At 43.7% G+C, this 18,168-nt stretch overlaps 1 protein-coding gene across 4 annotated transcripts in view; it reads right to left on the bottom strand.

The window, feature by feature from the left end:
• svep1 (sushi, von Willebrand factor type A, EGF and pentraxin domain containing 1) overlaps window positions 1-18,168 on the bottom strand; it is a 94,736-nt gene that overhangs the window by 17,202 nt on the left and 59,366 nt on the right. For all 4 annotated transcript variants that reach the window (XM_080023256.1, XM_080023255.1, XM_080023254.1 and 1 more), the window contains exons 11-34: window positions 17,696-17,827; window positions 16,877-17,068; window positions 16,505-16,626; window positions 16,229-16,334; window positions 15,681-15,875; window positions 15,037-15,270; window positions 14,564-14,725; window positions 14,274-14,435; window positions 13,840-14,001; window positions 9,440-9,528; window positions 8,936-9,032; window positions 8,719-8,832; window positions 7,656-7,769; window positions 6,607-6,808; window positions 6,300-6,457; window positions 5,780-5,978; window positions 5,408-5,583; window positions 4,747-4,871; window positions 4,194-4,323; window positions 3,821-3,991; window positions 3,225-3,398; window positions 2,767-2,886; window positions 2,312-2,488; window positions 114-198 (exon numbers count right to left, since the gene is read on the bottom strand). In XM_080023256.1, coding sequence (XP_079879382.1) covers window positions 114-198; window positions 2,312-2,488; window positions 2,767-2,886; window positions 3,225-3,398; window positions 3,821-3,991; window positions 4,194-4,323; window positions 4,747-4,871; window positions 5,408-5,583; window positions 5,780-5,978; window positions 6,300-6,457; window positions 6,607-6,808; window positions 7,656-7,769; window positions 8,719-8,832; window positions 8,936-9,032; window positions 9,440-9,528; window positions 13,840-14,001; window positions 14,274-14,435; window positions 14,564-14,725; window positions 15,037-15,270; window positions 15,681-15,875; window positions 16,229-16,334; window positions 16,505-16,626; window positions 16,877-17,068; window positions 17,696-17,827 — 3,598 coding nt within the window. The remainder of the gene's footprint in view (window positions 1-113; window positions 199-2,311; window positions 2,489-2,766; window positions 2,887-3,224; window positions 3,399-3,820; window positions 3,992-4,193; window positions 4,324-4,746; window positions 4,872-5,407; window positions 5,584-5,779; window positions 5,979-6,299; window positions 6,458-6,606; window positions 6,809-7,655; window positions 7,770-8,718; window positions 8,833-8,935; window positions 9,033-9,439; window positions 9,529-13,839; window positions 14,002-14,273; window positions 14,436-14,563; window positions 14,726-15,036; window positions 15,271-15,680; window positions 15,876-16,228; window positions 16,335-16,504; window positions 16,627-16,876; window positions 17,069-17,695; window positions 17,828-18,168) is intronic.

Raw genomic sequence — 18,168 nt, forward strand, 5'->3', positions numbered from 1 at the left:
TAAATGATGACAACTAGATGGCCATTTGGTTGACTACGAGTTGTAATTGTGTAAAAGCAATCCCAGCAAACTTATCTCATCATTTAGTCACTGTAAGTGGGTGCAAAAGATACCTGAAAGTCACCTTGCTTCCATATGTGAAGTTGGTTCCCCTCATGATGGAGTTTGCAGGAACAGTTGGCCTTGGACAGGAGAGAGCTACGACGCAACATTCAGTGTTCAAGTAAAATGTAACGTTTTGCTATTATAGACACACAATTCATTGTTGAGACTTGCGTGGCATTACTCAACAAAAGACACTTTACTGGTTTATAATACATTTTTCGACAATGCACACTTTTAACATGCCACAACGCTTACTTTCTCAATGCAGAATGACATGGCAGGAATCCATCAGGGTTTTTATCGGTGTTTTTATTTTCATGAAAAAGGGGTGAACTTTTATTATGACAAAGCTGTCTAATCATGTCTTTTAATCATGCCAGACTCCGTGGGACATACACATCAGTAATTCCATTTCGATTCATTGGGAGTCTCCCCTAAATGTACCGACCACAGTTAGTCATCGGGCGAGCTCACTTTCCGTATGAGAGGCCGGACTGCATTCAGAACGTTCACTTTTCAGCACTACGCTCCTTGAATTGAAATCTGAATTCCAACTGATTCTGACACAGCACAAGAGCCCATTAGAGCTGAAAATGCAGAAAAAAGGGAGGAAGTGCAGACAGTGAGTAGACCCCTCTGTCAGAGAGAAAAGGAAAAAAGGTATGTGGCGTAAAGCCAGGCTGGAGATGCGGCAGCGGGCTGGTCGGTCTGCCGACTGTGCCGCTCCGGCATAGCGGGGAGACAAAGACACAGCTGTCCACATAATAAGCTGCAGGGGCCCAGCGAGCGGAGGACAATCACAGTTCATAGTGTCTGTGTGTGTGGGTTCTTTCAATAGGAGGAATGTGTGTGTGTGTGTGTGTGTGTGTGTGTGTGTGTGTGTGTGTGGGAGGGGGGGGGGGGGGGGGGTGAGCGCATGCATCGCGAGAGTATTTTTATCTCCCGATTTTGCCTGAATGATAAAGAAAGAGCACTGCAACGAGCCACGTGGTTTTTGTTTGTTTCTAACTCCACACCAGTTGAGCTCACTGGATGTAGTTTGTCGGTATAAAGCCTGCAGTTGGGCGACTCTTTCAGTCAGCATTCTCCTCCCCGTCGCTACGTGAAACAACAACAACTACAATCTCCATGCTGAAAATGGCAAGTTTTGACATAGTCTATGTCTCTGACTGTTTTACGTGGCGTTTTTATTTTTATTTTTTTGGGGGATTCCCCTCGCGCCAAAACAAGTTCCCACCCAACACTATTTTGTGAGGGGACCGTCGCTGCATCCTGGGCTTAATGCCCTATGTCCTATACCAGATGATAGTGGATTGAGCCGAACCAAGTGTGGGGATAACTAACTACTAACTCAACTAACTCAACACCTACTGGCCATTCTAAAAGATACATTAATTACACAGAGTGTAAGAAGTGTGCTGTTATATGCCCTAAAAGTCTTTTAATGTGGATGTTCCTGGTCATCTGAATCTGACTGTTCTGTAAGTGCTAGCTTTAAAATGAGAACAAATATTCATGGTCTTAACTATACATACTGTATATCCTATTAAATGACCTATTGAATCTAACCACAGTACCCTACATACTGTACATATGTGAATACATTATGATGAATTAATTTGTGTTGATATCACAAAACACTGAGGAGTGATCATTAACAAAAAAGAAATGGTACTGTTGGATCTATGTACCCCTTTACATTAGTACTTTTCAGTATTACTGTCTTCTCTGATTATACAGATTTTGGTATTCACTCTTGTGTTTGGAGTTTATAGTAGAATTTTCCTGGAGAATGTTGGTACTAGGCAGGTAGCCTGGTTCGGTTGAGAGAGTAAAAAATAAAAAATGGAATTTTGCTTCCTATAAAGAAAACAAAAATTATGCCAAACACAAATTTGTGGAAATAATAATAATAATAATACTAATACTAATACTACTACTAATAATAAAAATAATAATGATAATAGTAATAATAATAATAATAATCATATTAATAATAATAATAATAATAATAATAGTAATAATAAGGCATTTTGTTTTACTTTTGATGAATGCAAGCATATGGCTTTGACATTGTTTAGAGGTAATCATAATTCTCCCCATTTCAACTGTTTTATTCTGAAAGCTTTTACTCGTTAGATATATATATAGAAAAATGATTGTGCACACAATTTAACTGCCCATACCTTCCCACAATGCCCCTCACCTTTGCAGTACGGTAAAGCGCTGTTCCAGATTCCTGTCTCCGAGCACTGAACATGGGATTTGCCGACCAGCTCGTAGCCATCTTGGCAGCTGAAGATCACCTGACCACCCATCAGAAAGTTGCTGCCATCTCTGTGGCCAAATTCTGGAAAGCCAGGGTTCTCGCATTTCACTGGCTCTGGTAGATAAACACACAAAGAATGACAGAAAGAAAGAAAGAAAGAAAGAAAGAAAGAAAGAAAGAAAGAAAGAACGAAAGATTGATTTCATTTAACCATATTGAAAAATGAAAATGACATGACAAAATACTTGACTACCACAGTATTGGTAGTCATACTATTAATGTACAATTCTGCTTCTATTTGAAACACCGTTATGCACGGTACAACATAAATGTAGGTGTACAACATCGGACATGTACTGGATATACTGCATGTGCGTGTGTATTTGCTGTACCTGTGCAGTTCTTCCCGTCCCCGCTGTATGGGTGCATACAGGTGCATGTGTAAGAGCCGTCTGTGTTCCGACAGCTGGCGTGCTTATCACAGTCAGAACCCAGGGCACATTCATCCACATCTGCACACACACACACACACACACACACACACACACACACACACACACACACACACACACACACACACACACACACACACACACACACAGGCAAGTATATTAGTATAATAAACAAAATAAAAAATAACAATAATAACATCGCACTGTATTTCACTGCTGTGAAAACTGTAGGTCACGAATGTAAGCCTCAGTGGAATTTGCTGTGAAGTAAATTCTCTCTGAACTCTACACTTGTATATTGGCATAATCTATATAATGAAGGCAATTATGATATACCTAATCCCTGACTTCTACACAAATCTCATAAAACGAACAAAAACAACAAAGTAAGTTCATACCCAGGCAGGCAGGGGGGTTTCCTCCCCACTTGCCACTGTTTCCACAGTGCACCTTGGCGTCCCCCAGCAGGTAGAACCCAGGGTTACACTGGTAGACCACGGAGCTGCCCGCTTGGAAATCGCTGCCCTGGAAGGATCCGTGCTCCATGGGGCGGGGAGCCCCGCACGACACACCTGTGGTACAGTTATAGAGGTTAGAGGTCACTAGGATGTTTCCACAGACACTTGACTACAACAACGGGGATTGCTTTCTTTCTTTATCCATCACCAAGAGGTGCCGTGCATGGCCACTGGATGTCAGCACCGACGATTGAACGCGACATGCGCTTGATGGTGAAATGACTCGGCTCAAAGGTCACGTCATGGATGACCCATTAAATCTAGCCATAGCACCCTAACGGCTCTCTTCTACAAAGACTACAAACAAATGCAATGACGTGTCCGTTGCTTTTTACGAAAACACATTTCTCGTCCGACACATGTCCAGAACTATACAATTTTCCTTATATCGGACAATTGTTAAGCTTTTCAGTGCCTGTCTGAGTGCTTTGAGCGTGACGTCATCCTGACGTCATATCCATTAAACAGAGGCTTACGTTCGCATCGAGGCAGCGGGTGGTTCCACTCTCCTTTATTTTGACACTGAAGCACGGGCTCCCCCAGCAGGTAGAAGCCGGGATCACAGGAGAGCTGCACCAGGGCTCCGGGGCTCACCTCCACGGTGGAGGCCCTCAGGTGGAGCACTGCGCTCTCCAGTTGGGGGCAGTCTACATGAAGCGACAAACTCTTATTTTTCATCTTTTTTAAAAATCGAATATGATGATGAGATACGATAAAACCAAATGGCGTATTTCTCATTTCGAAAACAAAAGTCTGCAGTCTGCAGCCATGTACATACAAAAGAAACAAAACAACAAAGACGACTGCCATCGTCCTTTAAGTTGACGGGTTAGTGACGAGAACCCTCACCGGAGCAGAAGATGCTGTTGAGGTTGGTCTTGACCCGACCCACCATGCCGTTGAGAAAGTCTGGCCATGCGAGGACGTTCCCTCGGTGGGTTACGTGGGAAGCTGGACAGCTGCTGGCCAGGACTCTGACCTAAGCACAAAGACGAGGCGAGTCTTAGCTTAACGTCAGGGTTCACTGTCCAGGTAACAAATTAAGTGAAATTTGTTCCCTTTTAATGGTGCGTTTTCCAGCACCTTAAAATGCTTTAGTGGAATATATTAGTTTTGCCTTTTTCCAGAACGGATACAAAATTATTGATGGAAAAAACATTTTGTGTCGCATTTTACCAAATTAGTAGAAGAATGCACACTGCAGAATGAAGAATAGTAATAGCCTGATAACATATTCACTGTGGAATTTATATTGGAAAATCCAAATACCGTGAAATATTTTTACAGCCAATTTCCTTCGGCATTATAGTTTTCGATGTTGACCTTTCCTTCAAGTTAAGCATAAAATAACCTGTACTGCTGTCGGGGTGAAACTAGTCCTGGCCTGTCCGGTCGTAGTTACCTGCTGAGGAGTGAGAACCCCGTCCCAGATGTTGAGCTGGCTGACTGAACCCACGAAGGACTCGACGGGGTTGAAGCCCCCCCCCCTCTGGTCCTGGTCCTGACCCAGCACGAGCGCACCGCCACCTAAAATTCAGGGGAAAAGGTTACAGATTTACCCTCTATTTCCTTTCCCCTCTTCCTTATTGATTGATACGTGCCGATCACAAATATTATTACTAAATAAGGGGCAACACACACACACACACACACACACACACACACAATAAACACAATTCACAATTGTGGAAATGATCAGCTATTTGTGAACTATTATATATCTTTTTTTTAATTACTTTTCAGTTCATTTTGAGGTTTATTGCATATTTATCTACCTATCTACATTGTTTAGTTTGCCAGGCAAATGGCCCTAAGAGCATATCATGTAAGTTAGTAGGTGTAACATGCATGCTATTTGCACACTACTATTACATATCCAGTACCTTTGCATGTAATCTGTATGTATATCTATAATTACAAGGTTATGACCATGGTTTTGTATATCACAATAGGCGTATAATTACAAATACATTTACAACCCAGCCTCATAAATAGACTTGTCTTTAATCACTACCAGTGGTCTAAAAGGCACAAAGGCAGCCGGGATGAGGATAGCACTACACCTGGGATGGTGGTGCCGACAGACAGGCCTTTGCCTCCGTCCGAGGGCTTCCCGTTGATGTAAATCCTCCAGTCCCCGTCCCAGCTGCGCCACGACACGCCGATGTGGTACCAGTGGCCCGTGTTCACCGCGGGGCAGTCTGTGATCCGCTCCTTCCCATTGACGTACAGCACCCAGCTGTGGTGGAAGAGGGGGAGGGAGGAAGAGAGGTAGAGCAGAATGAGTAATGAGGAGTGAATGAAGCGGTTTGAAGGAAGCCCTGGATTTTGAAGAGAGCGAATCAGCTGTTGTGCATACTGTATTTTGTAGTGCAGGAAAGAGGAAACTCGCATGCGAGTCCATATTCATTTGGGCTGGGCCCCCTTTCGCTCACCCGTTGTAGTCGATGAGGAGGAAGGCGTTGTCGCTGCCCTCCACGGCGTAGGAGACAGGGGTGCCGTAATTGGTGGTGTCCGACGACCTCATCCAGAAGGTGCAGGTGATCTCCGTCAGAGCAGGCATCACTCCGTCCATCATCACGTAACCGTGGATCCCTGACACCTCAAAGTCCAGGTTGAAGGCGGAGGACATTTCTGTTGGGTCGCAATGGCAATGAATCCCAGCGGTGAGTTTATGCATTCAGCCCCTCATAATAATCCGCAACAGCGTCCGAGCCAGTGTACTTTCTACTCAACTGTATCTCTACAGACATTTGCCTTGTCATTTTGTTCTTAACATTGTTCCTGTTTAACCCCGGAGTCAAAAAACATTTGTGGTTGCTTGCTTGGTATTTCGGCTGTTTCACAACGCTCTCGACTCGGCTACAACTGAACCCAAATGTGGGACATCTGTGAAATGTTACGATTCAATGTTTCTCTCCCCCCAGTTTATGATGTGTTACCCTCCTATAGTACCTGTCTCACACCTGGTTCCATTGAACCCAGGGAGGCAGCGGCAGGTGAAGGACCCGCGGCCGTCCAGACAGCTGGCCCCGTTCACGCAGGGGTTGGGGTCGCACTCGTCCACATCCACCTCGCAGAGCCACCCGCGGTAGCCTGCCACACACTGGCACCTGCGGGCGTTGTCACATTCACTCAATTCAGAAGTACTATAGTGCTTGTGGAGGTCAGCGTCGGGACAATCGGGATATCGACGGCCTCTTGTTATAAAGACTTATGAAGTCACATGTTTGACAGCCGATTGCATCCGGCTGCTTCTTACCTGAAACTATTGACGGCATCCAGACACAAGGCTCCGTTCAGACACGGGGAGCTGTAGCACTCGTCGACATCCACCTCACAATTCTCCCCTGAGAAGCCGACGGAGCAGGTGCAGGAGTAGCCCGCCATCAGGTCCTCACAGGCCCCGCCGTTCAGACACGGATTCGAGAGACATTCGTTTATCTCCAATTCACACCGGGGGCCTGGAGAAAGACGATGAAGTATCACAGTTTCACGGCGCAGGTTGTTTGAGGTGTGGACCGGAGTTTGCGTTAATGTCCAAGCAAACAAATACGTTTGGAGGCCAGCCTGTTGTTGATAGAATAATGAATGAAATGAGCAAACGGGGCAATGCTCAAAGTCCGAAATGTGAATGAAGCCAAAAGGTTGTTGTAGAATTTGAATTGATCAAAAGTAACGTAATTTGCCTTCCTTTGTTTGAAAGACGAAAAAAAATAATAATAATTATGATAAAACTAATCAATGATAAAAATCATCGATGAGTAAAAATTACGGTTTTAGCTGCTTCAGATTTACAATAACTTGATTGCTTTGTGAAGGTACATTTGGGAGGAGACTTAGAGTGGCACCAGCTGGCAATAGCGATAGTTAGGAACGGAGAAGTCATACAAAATAATAACAAAACAAAGGAGGAATGTTACGCACGCCTCTGACTCGTGCTTAAAACACATCACATGTTAATCATATGATGACCAAGAGCTTATTGTGTTAAAAGGTGACTGCTGCATGAACTATTGAAAATGGATCCATAGAGCAGTTACTGCTAGTTGGATTTCTGGGATCTTTTGTTCCTGAGTAGGTCAAGCAAACCATTCAACCCTGTCCCCACCGCCACCCAGCTCTGGCCGAGTGAGAGCATCATTTTTTCCGTACACAAAAAGAAAATAGTTACTGCAGTTGGCTTTCGTGGGAAGCGGGGGGAGTGAATTCTGGCCCCCATAAATGCTTAATTCATATCATGAGACTAAACAGTCATGCCCTGAAGGGTCTAACAGGGAAAATGTGTCACACTGTCAGGCTGTATCTAACCTGTGAATCCATCGGCACAGCTGCAGGTGAACCCGTTGACACCGTCGACACACATCCCCTCATTCAGGCAGGGGGAGGAAACACACTCGTTCACCTCTACCTCACACAGGGAGCCTGGTGTAAAGAGGACAACATCAGGTTTATGTGCATAATGTGTATTTTCTGAACCTTAACAGCATTCATCTGTTATAGTTTCAACAATATTTTGATTTCTCATTTTATTAGTCATACATTTATATACAATCCACATGGATCCTATATATGTCTAGTACGCACCTATAGCCTTCGATGAGTGTAAGTTATTTATCCAAAGAAAATTAGAGAATTAGAAGGGCACGTGAATAGTATTAAATCCATTAAATCAACATCAAATGGATTGAAACCTCCATCTCAGTGATTTACTCGAGGTTTACGTGTCAATTGCGAGGCCTCCGGGAGAGAAGTTAAGTGTAGAGTGAGGTAAATGACAAGAACCATCCCCACTTCCACTGAACTTGGACAGTTTAGGGATTTTAAGCCAATGACCTTATGGCCTCAAGCCCAATTTTCCAGTCTTGGTGCTTCTGCCATTGCTTATTAACTAACTACACTATGCTGCAACGTGTACTGCAGAGAGTTGGAAACCGCTCAATTTAAACAGATGTGCTCATCTTGGCCTACGTAGAGTAAAGATTACATCTTTTATTACATTAGTCCGGGGTTTGTGTTATAATTCAATTGAATACAGTTTAGAGTACAGTCTATAACCGCATCCAGGGTTCCAACATATTTTCCATGTCAAAATCGGGGCTTTTTCCAGACATTCATTTGTTGGTCAGACTTAAGGATTTTGGTCAGTATTGAATATGGACGTGGCCACAATGGTTTGGCAAGGTGGCTGTCATATTTTAAAACTATTCTTCACAATAATTAACAACATGTCAAATGACGCGAGGCCAACTGCTTCGCAAAACTCGAAGTCGCAGACTTTTACGGTCCCTTTTTGACCCAGTTCCCAAACCACAGAGGCCGAGAGGTTTCAAGAGCTTTGTATGAACACTGCCTGTAAAAAAAGTTTTCGTACCTACAAATCCAGGCCTGCAGTCACACAGGAAGTCCCCCATGCCATCCTTGCAAAGGCCTCCGTTCTGGCATGGACCAGAGTCACACTCATCTATGTCACTCTCACACTTGGCCCCTAATGGGGGATAGAGCGAGTGGTGACGGAAATGAAATGCGTTCCTCTCTAAGACATAGAAAGTGCTTTAGAGAAGACGTAAGGGACGGGCGGGGCAGTTTACCTGTGAACCCTGGCATACAGGTGCAGACGTAACCAGCCCCCACCTCCTCACAGGTACCTCTGTTCTGACAGGGGTTGAGGAAGCACTCGTGGAACACCTGCAGGGACATTCAATCCAAGTGGGATCACAATTCACACTCAGTGAAGGAATCTTTTTGGTCGGATGGCAAGGACAGTTAGGAACTGTAATAAATATAACCATTACTTTGTTTCCATTTCCATATAACTTTGTGCAAGGATGTTCTTGGATTTCTCTCTGCAGGTGAGTATGACATGTTACAAAGTGAGTTGGGTTGGTAATATCAGAAATGCTGACTCTGATGCAGAAGAACGCGACTTTATTTATAATTTTAACAAAAAATATATGTAGATGAATAAAATCCGACAAAATCCTTGTGTTGAAATTAAGACCTCATAACTTCAAAATTGTATTTCATGTCTTTCAGGGGCTAAGATTTGCTGAATTTAACCCAGGAAAAGAGGTCCAGAGCAGATCCAGACTAACCTGACTGCTGGCTTGGTAGTCCTCACTAGCCTCTGGCTCTGGTGCTGAAGTTACACTCTCCTCCTTAGGCAGAAAACTGGAGCCGAAACCTACCAGAGACGGCAAAGACAATGTTAGCAGAGAACGTAGGGAGGCACACCGCAAGGATATTTCCACTTGCTACCAAACTAGAAGGTGGTTACCATCCAAGTGATCGGAAACCTGCATCCCCATTCCAACTTGGCGTCATCGTGCTTGCCTCTGAGCATTCCCACTCTTTACGTCGTCAGGCACATTCATTTCCATTCCCCAGTAGCCCAATTTACTTCTTATTAGTTTTTCTTTTATTCCAAAATGCTCATGCAGAAAGCCCTTTTTCCAGTTGGGCTGAGCTGTCATAGAATGGGTCAAAAACCACGGAATTGGAATAATCGGAGAGAATTAGGGAATAAGCCGGTGGAAAGCTGTCAAACGATTGTAATGGAGAGTGAGAATTCTATGAGGAATGACACTGAACGGCTTCACATATTCTGTTCAAGACTGGCTCCAGCGGGCATGTTCCTACCGCTGTGCCTGGAGAACAGCAGTGGTAAATTGGGGTCGCAATTGAAATCCGAAGGACAATCAAGCGCCTTCCAACAGGTTCCCCACTCAGATAGGAGTCTGATCAATACATTTCCTTTATGGATCAGAGTCGTCACTTTTCTGTCCAGTCTCCACACCCACTCAGTTGTGTTTTTGAAAATGAAGTGAAATTCACACACATTTTCATTACTTTGCTTCATCACTTTGCTTTCTCTAGCACCTTAATGCTTTTGTTTGGTGTAATACATATAACCAACTGCCTCTTCAATCGGTAATACATTTCTCACAGCTTGATAAAAAAACATCAAGACTTATGTACAAATCGTTCAAATTACATCTTACACAAAAAATAAATAAGCTCCTCTGAAACGGGAGCCCCACAATTCAAAACCGCAAGGGGGGGCGTGGCACATGAGTTAGCGCAGGGAGTGAGACACGGAACTCCTAATTGCTCTCGAAGGGCAGGTGTGTGCCTTACACGGTTTCCTTTTCTTTCTTTTTTTCTTTTTAAACCTGTGCTGTCAGCATGCTGGGCATACAACACAGAGTATTTGAATGCCATTGCATCCAGGACAGAGTTAGTCTGCAAGTGGCGTTCAAGTTCTCAACCTGCAATGCTACTCTTTATTAATTTCTTAAATCATCAAGAACTGCTGCAATAACTCTGTCCTGTGGACGACCTGTAGGATGACTTGAGCACGGCCCCTGGTTATAGAGAACCACCACCAACCCCCCTCTTTGGAGAACTATCTATCATGTTTGGGTCTATAAACAACTGATCCCCCAAGAGGGGGAGAATCACCACGGTGAGACAAATAAACATAGAAACAAACAACATTTACACAAAATGCTCTGTGGTCCACCCAACCACAGAGCCCCGGCAGACCAGGAGGGCCCCCACATGCCTCAAAGCACCACGACATTGCACCGACTTAGGAAGACTCAAGTATTAAATGATGGAGTTATGTCAGTGATAAAAGTTGCCCATATTTCATTAAATGAATCAACATTGTTTTGGGATATTGCTAATAGTTTTTTCCATTGAGATGTATTCTATTAATAACTGCAACCATTGGGATGTGGTGAGATTATCTCTCTTTTTCCAATAATAGTAATATTGCTTTCTTGGCAATTGTTAAGGCGATCAAAATGGGTTGGTGGTGTTTCAGTGGTGGGTCAACTGAGGAGAGATCACCGAGGAGACATATAGACGGGGAGAATGGAATGCTGCGACCCAGAAGGGTTGAAAGCTTCTTGGTGATGTTGGTCCAGAAGGCTAGGATAGGTGGGCAGAGCCAGAAGGCATGGAAGTAGTCATCTCTGGTATCAAGGGAACAGTGAGAGCAAATGTTTCATCCACAAAACCCATTTTGAACATTTTGTGTTCTGTGATATAGGCTCTGTGCAAGATCTTAGAAAAGGTGTTGTTGCCACGGGTTGATATCGGTGGGGACAGCAAGGTCTCTTTCCCATTTCATTGCAGGTAAAGATAAAAGGTCACCTGTTTTTAATAAAAGTTTGTTTATTCTGGAAAAGGGATTTTTCAAGGGACCGATATGAGTGAGATGTTCAATCATTTGAGGTGGTTGTAGGATGTTGTTCGTCAATTTTATTTTAAATTTTAGAGACTGCTGTAATTGAAGGAATTGAAGGAAGCCGTGGCCACTGATATTATACCTTTGGGTTAAGGTTGGGAAGGATATAAGCAAATTGTTTTCAAAAATGTGTTCCAGATGAGTAATTCCTTGTCTTTTCCAAGACCTAAAGATTATTGGTCTGTTTTTAACCAGGAAATCTGGGTTGTGCCAGATTGGCGTGAATTTGTTTGGAGATGGAGTGTGACCAGAGTTTGAGGAATTTCCACCAGGCTGACAGAGTTGTTGCGATAAATGGGTTTTTAAAGCAATTATGTTTCCTTATTGATTCAGTAAGGAATGGGAGATCGGATAATGATAACTCCTGACATTCAGATTGTTCAATGTCTCGCCATCCATGGGCCAATTGTTGCTCTGGTTGTAACCATTTAATTATAAATTGACCTCCACAGTCTGGTGTTGCTAGTTTAATTCTTAATTTCTTGTATTTCCAACAGAATTTGTTGACTATTGAGTCTAGAGTATTAAACCAATGTACTGTTGGTTGCACTTGAGTCATTGAAAATACATAGTTTATTTTTGGAAGTATATTCATTTTCACTGCTGCTATCCTACCAATTAGTGAGATGGGTAGGTTGTTCCATCGAATGAGGTCTTCTTCAATGGATTTGAGCAATGGAGTGAAGTTAAGGGTAAACAAATCTGATAGATTGGTGGAGATATCAATACCAAGGTATCTAATATTGCCCATTGTGATGGTTAAGTGAAGTTTCTGGGTTTGCAGCATTACAGTCCCCCCCACTGAGTGGTAAAACTGTGGTTTTAGTACAATTTATTAAATAGTCTGAGATAGCTGAAAATGTAGATATAAGATTGAACACCTCCGGCACAGATGATATTGGGTTCTGTATGTCCAACAAGATATCGTCGGCATACAAACTGAGTTTCCTGTGTGCATGCCTACAATATTACTGTTTTGACGAATGGCCGCCGCGAGGGGTTCAATAAAGATGGCGAATAGTAAAGGGGAGAGCGGACATCCTTGTCTTGTGCTGCATTGTAGAGTGAAACGCTGTGAAGTGTAACCATTGTTGATGACAGAAGCAGATGGAGAGTTGTAGAGGATTCTGATCCATTGAATGACTCTCCAAAGCCAAATTTGTTGAGGATTGAAAAGAGATATGTCCAATTAACTCTGTCAAATGCTTTTTCGGCATCCAAAGAGTCAATAATAGTATTAAAGTTGTTCCTTTGAGATATGCTGATCAGACTGAATAAACAACGCATATTGCTGGATGAGTGTCTGCCCTTGACAAAGCCTGTTTGGTCTGGGTGAATTATAAATGGAATTACTTTTTTAATTCTGCTGGTTAGTGTTTTCCAAATAATCTTAAGGTCGCAATTAATAAGGCTTATGGGTCTATAACTGAAGGTGAGGGTTGGGTCCTTATTGGGTTTGAGCAAAACCGAAATGAGAGCAGTATTCATGTGCGGAGGCATGGTGGAGGTTGACTTGACCTCTGTATCCATTCTGATAAAGAATGGGGAGAGAAGTGGCCAGAAGTGTTTATAGAATTCCACTGGGTAGCCATCTGATCCAGGTGATTTATTGTTGGACATAGAGAAGAGCACTTTCCTGAATTCTTCAAGAGTAAGCGGTTGATCTAATGTGGTAGCCTGCTCTGTCGAAGGTATAGGGAGGTCAATATCATGAGGGAATGAGTGAATGTTTGATGTATTAGATTCATTATCTAAGTTATATAGCTTATTATAAAAGTCTCTAAATATGTTATTGATGTCTTGCGGGTAAGTTATTCTATCCTGTGAACCTTTGATGGCTGTAATAAGTGATTTTTCTCTTTCACGTTTCAATTGATTGGCAAGAAATTTACCTGATTTGTCATTGAATTCAAAATAATTTGCTCTCTTTCGTTGCATAAGGAATTGTGTCTTTTGATGGATGATAGTATCAAGTTGAGATGTAATTGTCCGGATCTCATTTTGGATTTGCTTAGAAGATGAGTGAGTGAGTTGGGAGTGCAACTCCTCCGGTTTCCGCCGCCATCGATGTATGAATGTATGGGTGAATGTGAGGCACATATTGTAAAACGTTTGAGTCGTTCGCAAATTAGAAAAGCACAATTAAGATGCAGTCCAAAACGAATGAGGGTCCAAGGCACAGTGTTGTGTCCTTTGGGTCTTGATCTGGATGATTTGCACCCAAATGTGAATGACACTTACTGGAGCAGTGCTGTATGGCGGTTGCCCCAGTGATGGTGGTGGTTCCATAGAAGGGACAGGAAAGGCAGTAAGAGCGTCCGTGCTCAGGCTGGTAGTAGTCTCTGGGACACGGGTAGCAGGGCACCAAGCCTGTGCGGGAAAAATGACCTGCCGAGCAGGGGACTGGAGGAGGGGGAAGAGAGAAGGGAGGAAAGAGGGAGTAGGGAGAGAGGAGGAGAAAAGAGAAGAGCAGGGGGCAAGAAACAGGAGGATGGGAGATTGATCTTAAAGAATCAATATTCGAGATTAACACTCATATATTCTATGTTAATGTGAAATGAAGACAGCTCAATTCTATTTATTTACCATACTAAAATACTAAACTACAAAATGTTCTATCTTCTATCCAGTTGTTCAGCTCATTCAGTGAGTGCGGAGGAGTGTCTCTGTCTTACCTCCACACTCCGCCTCGTCCAGTGCCCCTCTGGTGACGGTGGAGGTCTCGTCTGGACAGACCAAACACTTTCTGGAGCCAAACCCTGGCTGGTAGTGGCCTAGCGGGCAGGACTCACACGTCTCCAGCCCGTTCAGCGAATGACTGCCCGGCTCGCACTGCCCTGCACGCACATACATATCAATCCAGCGTGTATTGAATTAAACAGGCCTATCGATTTCAAATTCAGATCTCTGTAGATATCGAAAGCTGTACGTTTTTGGTCTGTGTGTGTGTCTGTGATTATTGCACCTTTGCACTCGACCACGGTGCGCGAGTGCAGGTAAGCCGTCGACGTTCCCTCGGGACAGGCGGCACACTCCAGCTGACCCTCCTGGTCCTGGTAGGAGCCCACCCAGCAGCTCTCACACTCATTATACTCCAGAGAGAAGTAGGTCCCCACCGGGCACTGGACTGCAACAAGACACATGCTGTGTAGTCAATAGACTCAATTCAGACTATTGGTTACTTACCATGAGATGTGGAATAGGAATAAGAGTAATAGGAATTGTTAAACTTTAGGTTTATGTTGCTTCAGCATCAACTTTATTCCTAGATATGATGTAATTAATATGAGGATTTGCAAAACAACTGTAACCTGACAATCTGATGACAATGAGGGGAACGTAGTGATACTTATATCTTTTTCTGTGCACGACGCATCATAACAACGGTTGGTGTTAAAATCCCAAATGATAGCCACCATAAGCCACCATCACACTCACCACACATTCTGCCCTTGAGCACAGAGCCCGGTCTGCAGTACAGCGAGGCCTTCTTGCTCTCCAGAGATTTGGGATCGGCCAAAATCATCTCAGAGGACACGTGAAAACTGGACAGCGGCTGCTTGGCCAATGTTCGCTTCAGCCGATTGGTCAGCTGCTCCAAGGTCCGCAGGAGCCTTCTCTGATTGGCTACCTCCACTGAGTCGTTCCTCGACAGGGGCAGAGGGATGCTTGCTGGGAGAACGGGCACAACTTAAGGGGCTGCTCCAACATTTTAAAACCCAGTAACTGAACAGGTAGACTATAACGCGATGGATAAAAAACGAACCATCTCATTGTGTTCATCAAATGGTTCCCTGATTGTGTAGTTGAGTACTAGAGTCAGTGAGACCACAGCAAATGACAATCAAGCCAATAATCATAGACATAAACATTATCAGTTTGAAAGTGGTAATCCGTAAGATTATTTTGCTAAAAAAATGACATATTTCATACTTTATTAAGGCACTTTATTTGCGATACGCATGTGCTCCTCCATATGCTAGTGGCTGGATGGCTGGGTCCGCCGCCAAGATTATATGTATCAACCGCTTCTTCCTCAACCCAGTAACTGTATCTCTAATAGTAGCAATGCATCACCCTACCTGTGATGTTGAAGAAAATCTGGATTTTCTGGTCCCTGGTTGGGCCGGTGATCTTGCGGTGCCTCTTGGTGCGATGGTGAGTCTGCAAGCTCCTGTCCTGAGGCCTCGGGAGGCGGCGGCTGTCCGTGGCATAGCCTGAGTCAAAGTAGGTGTAGTCCTGACTGCCCTGAGGACCCCAACTGCTACCACCGGGGCCTGAGGGAGAAGAGAGGGTAGTACTATCAGATAGATAGATAGATAGATAGATAGATAGATAGATAGATAGATAGATAGATAGACAGACAGACAGACATAGATAGATAGATAGATAGATAGATAGATAGATAGATAGATAGATAGATAGATAGATAGATAGATAGATAGATAGATAGACAGACAGACAGACAGACAGACATAGATAGATAGATAGATAGATAGATAGATAGATAGATAGATAGATAGATAGATAGATAGATAGATAGATAGATAGATAGATAGATAGATAGATAGATAGATAGATAGATAGATAGATAGATAGATAGATAGATAGATAGATAGAATACCCTTACCTATAGCAAATCCATTCTCATAGTCATAGTTGTACTCCAGACAGTGTCCTTGAGACATCACCTCAAGCTTACACGCTACATCATCACTGCTACAGAGGTTAGGGAGCTGGAGGGAAGGTAGGAAAGTTCAGTTCAATGTTTAATGTGTGTGTGTGTGTGTGTGTGTGTGTGTGTGTGTGTGTGTGTGTGTGTGTGTGTGTGTGTGTGTGTGTGTGTGTGTGTGTGTGTGTGTGTGTGTGTGTGTGTGTGTGTGTGTGTGTGTGCGTGCGTGCTCACCATGCCTCCTAGTTTTGCATTGAACTCGCCGGCAAATGACTTGAGAAAGTCCACATCATCACATCGCGAGGCCTTAAACAGCATCTCAAAGGGCTTTAGACCGTTATTTGCGATACGGTTCACTGAAAGAGAGACAAAAATTATATAAAATGTGTGATTGCAAATGTTATGATTTATTTTCATTATTATGTAATGTGATAATTGTGAAGAAGATTTTATTTCCATTGCAAAATTCCTGACAACACTAGTGTCTAGTGTTCTGGTTCATACACTTACTTTTAATTCATGTTGGAAAAAATGTGCTAGCGTCGGTCCATATAAAAGTTACATAGCGCAGATTCAAATAGAAGAAAACAAGCCTGTTTCACTCACGGGAGCAGTCGGGTCTGTCTGGGGCGTGGGGCGGTTCCCACACACCGTTGTAAGCACAGAAGTAGCTGTGGACGGCGTCTTGCGCAAAGCTGTAGCCGGCCTTACAGCGAAGTGTGCAGTTCACCCGCGTTTCCCCCTCGGAGCAGACAAATTCACCGTTCACGGGGACGTAGGGCTGCTCACAGGTAGTGCCTGTCAGGAGGGAACGTGGCGCGCGCAGTGACGAACGACACTTAAGCAAACCTGAAACTCGCATGAGTAACTAGTGAGGTGCATTAGGCGGCGAAAAAACAGGCAGTGGCTGTGGAAAGTGTTTTGAAATAATCTAAATAAGAGCTATACCTAATCTAAATAAGACAAAAACACCATGAACATCTTCATTAGGAACGAAGGTATTGGGCAGGTAAGCATATACACACACACACACACACACACACACACAAACACACACACACACACACACACACACACACACACACACACACACACACACACACACACAGAGACAGATACATAGACAGACGGACAGACAGACAGACAGACAGACAGACAGACGGACAAACACACACTGGATTGTAGGTAGTTTCTTGTGGGTACTATTCCACACTCAAAGCATCACTCAATGCATACAATAGATATGTTTATCATGTACAATATTAATAAACAGAAGAATATACCGGAGAAACAAACCACAACGCTTTTCTGCATGAACCAGGCAAATGCATTTTTGTTTCAGTTTCAGCTGAAGACCTCATTAGCTGACGTGCGACCGTTCACTGTCATAGTGTCATCGACAGTCCTGTCTGCCCTCTACAGTACCTTGGACAGTAACGCTGAGGTCACACGTGCGGTTGTTTCCCGCAGCATCTGTGGCGGTGTACCGCACCACCGTCTCCCCCACGGGGAACAGGGAGCCAGGGCTATGGCTGCCTGTCACCGTCACACGGCCACCTGGGAGAGGGAAAGAGCATGGCAGCTCTGCTGAGCCGTACTACTGCAACACATCCACGGCAACATTCTTTTTCGTTGTTTCTTCACAAAGTGTCTAGTCTATGACATTTCCTTGCGCAGAAGATAAACTCACAGTTTGATATCTTTGAGTCGATCATTTTAAGAATGGCGGGGTACTTTATATCAATATTCCCTTTCTTTCAGGAGCTCCTTAACTTGTAAATATCCAACCATATATCATACCGTATAACAAAAATAAAGGTGGCTTAAACTGGCTTAAAATAAAGGTGGCTTGAACTGTCCTATGGAGGGCAGTCTTGTGCAAGTTGTCAAGGCTAAAG

The sequence above is a fragment of the Zeus faber genome (genome assembly GCF_960531495.2).
Source record: "Zeus faber genome assembly, chromosome: 22".
NCBI classification, from domain to species: Eukaryota; Metazoa; Chordata; class Actinopteri; order Zeiformes; family Zeidae; genus Zeus; species Zeus faber.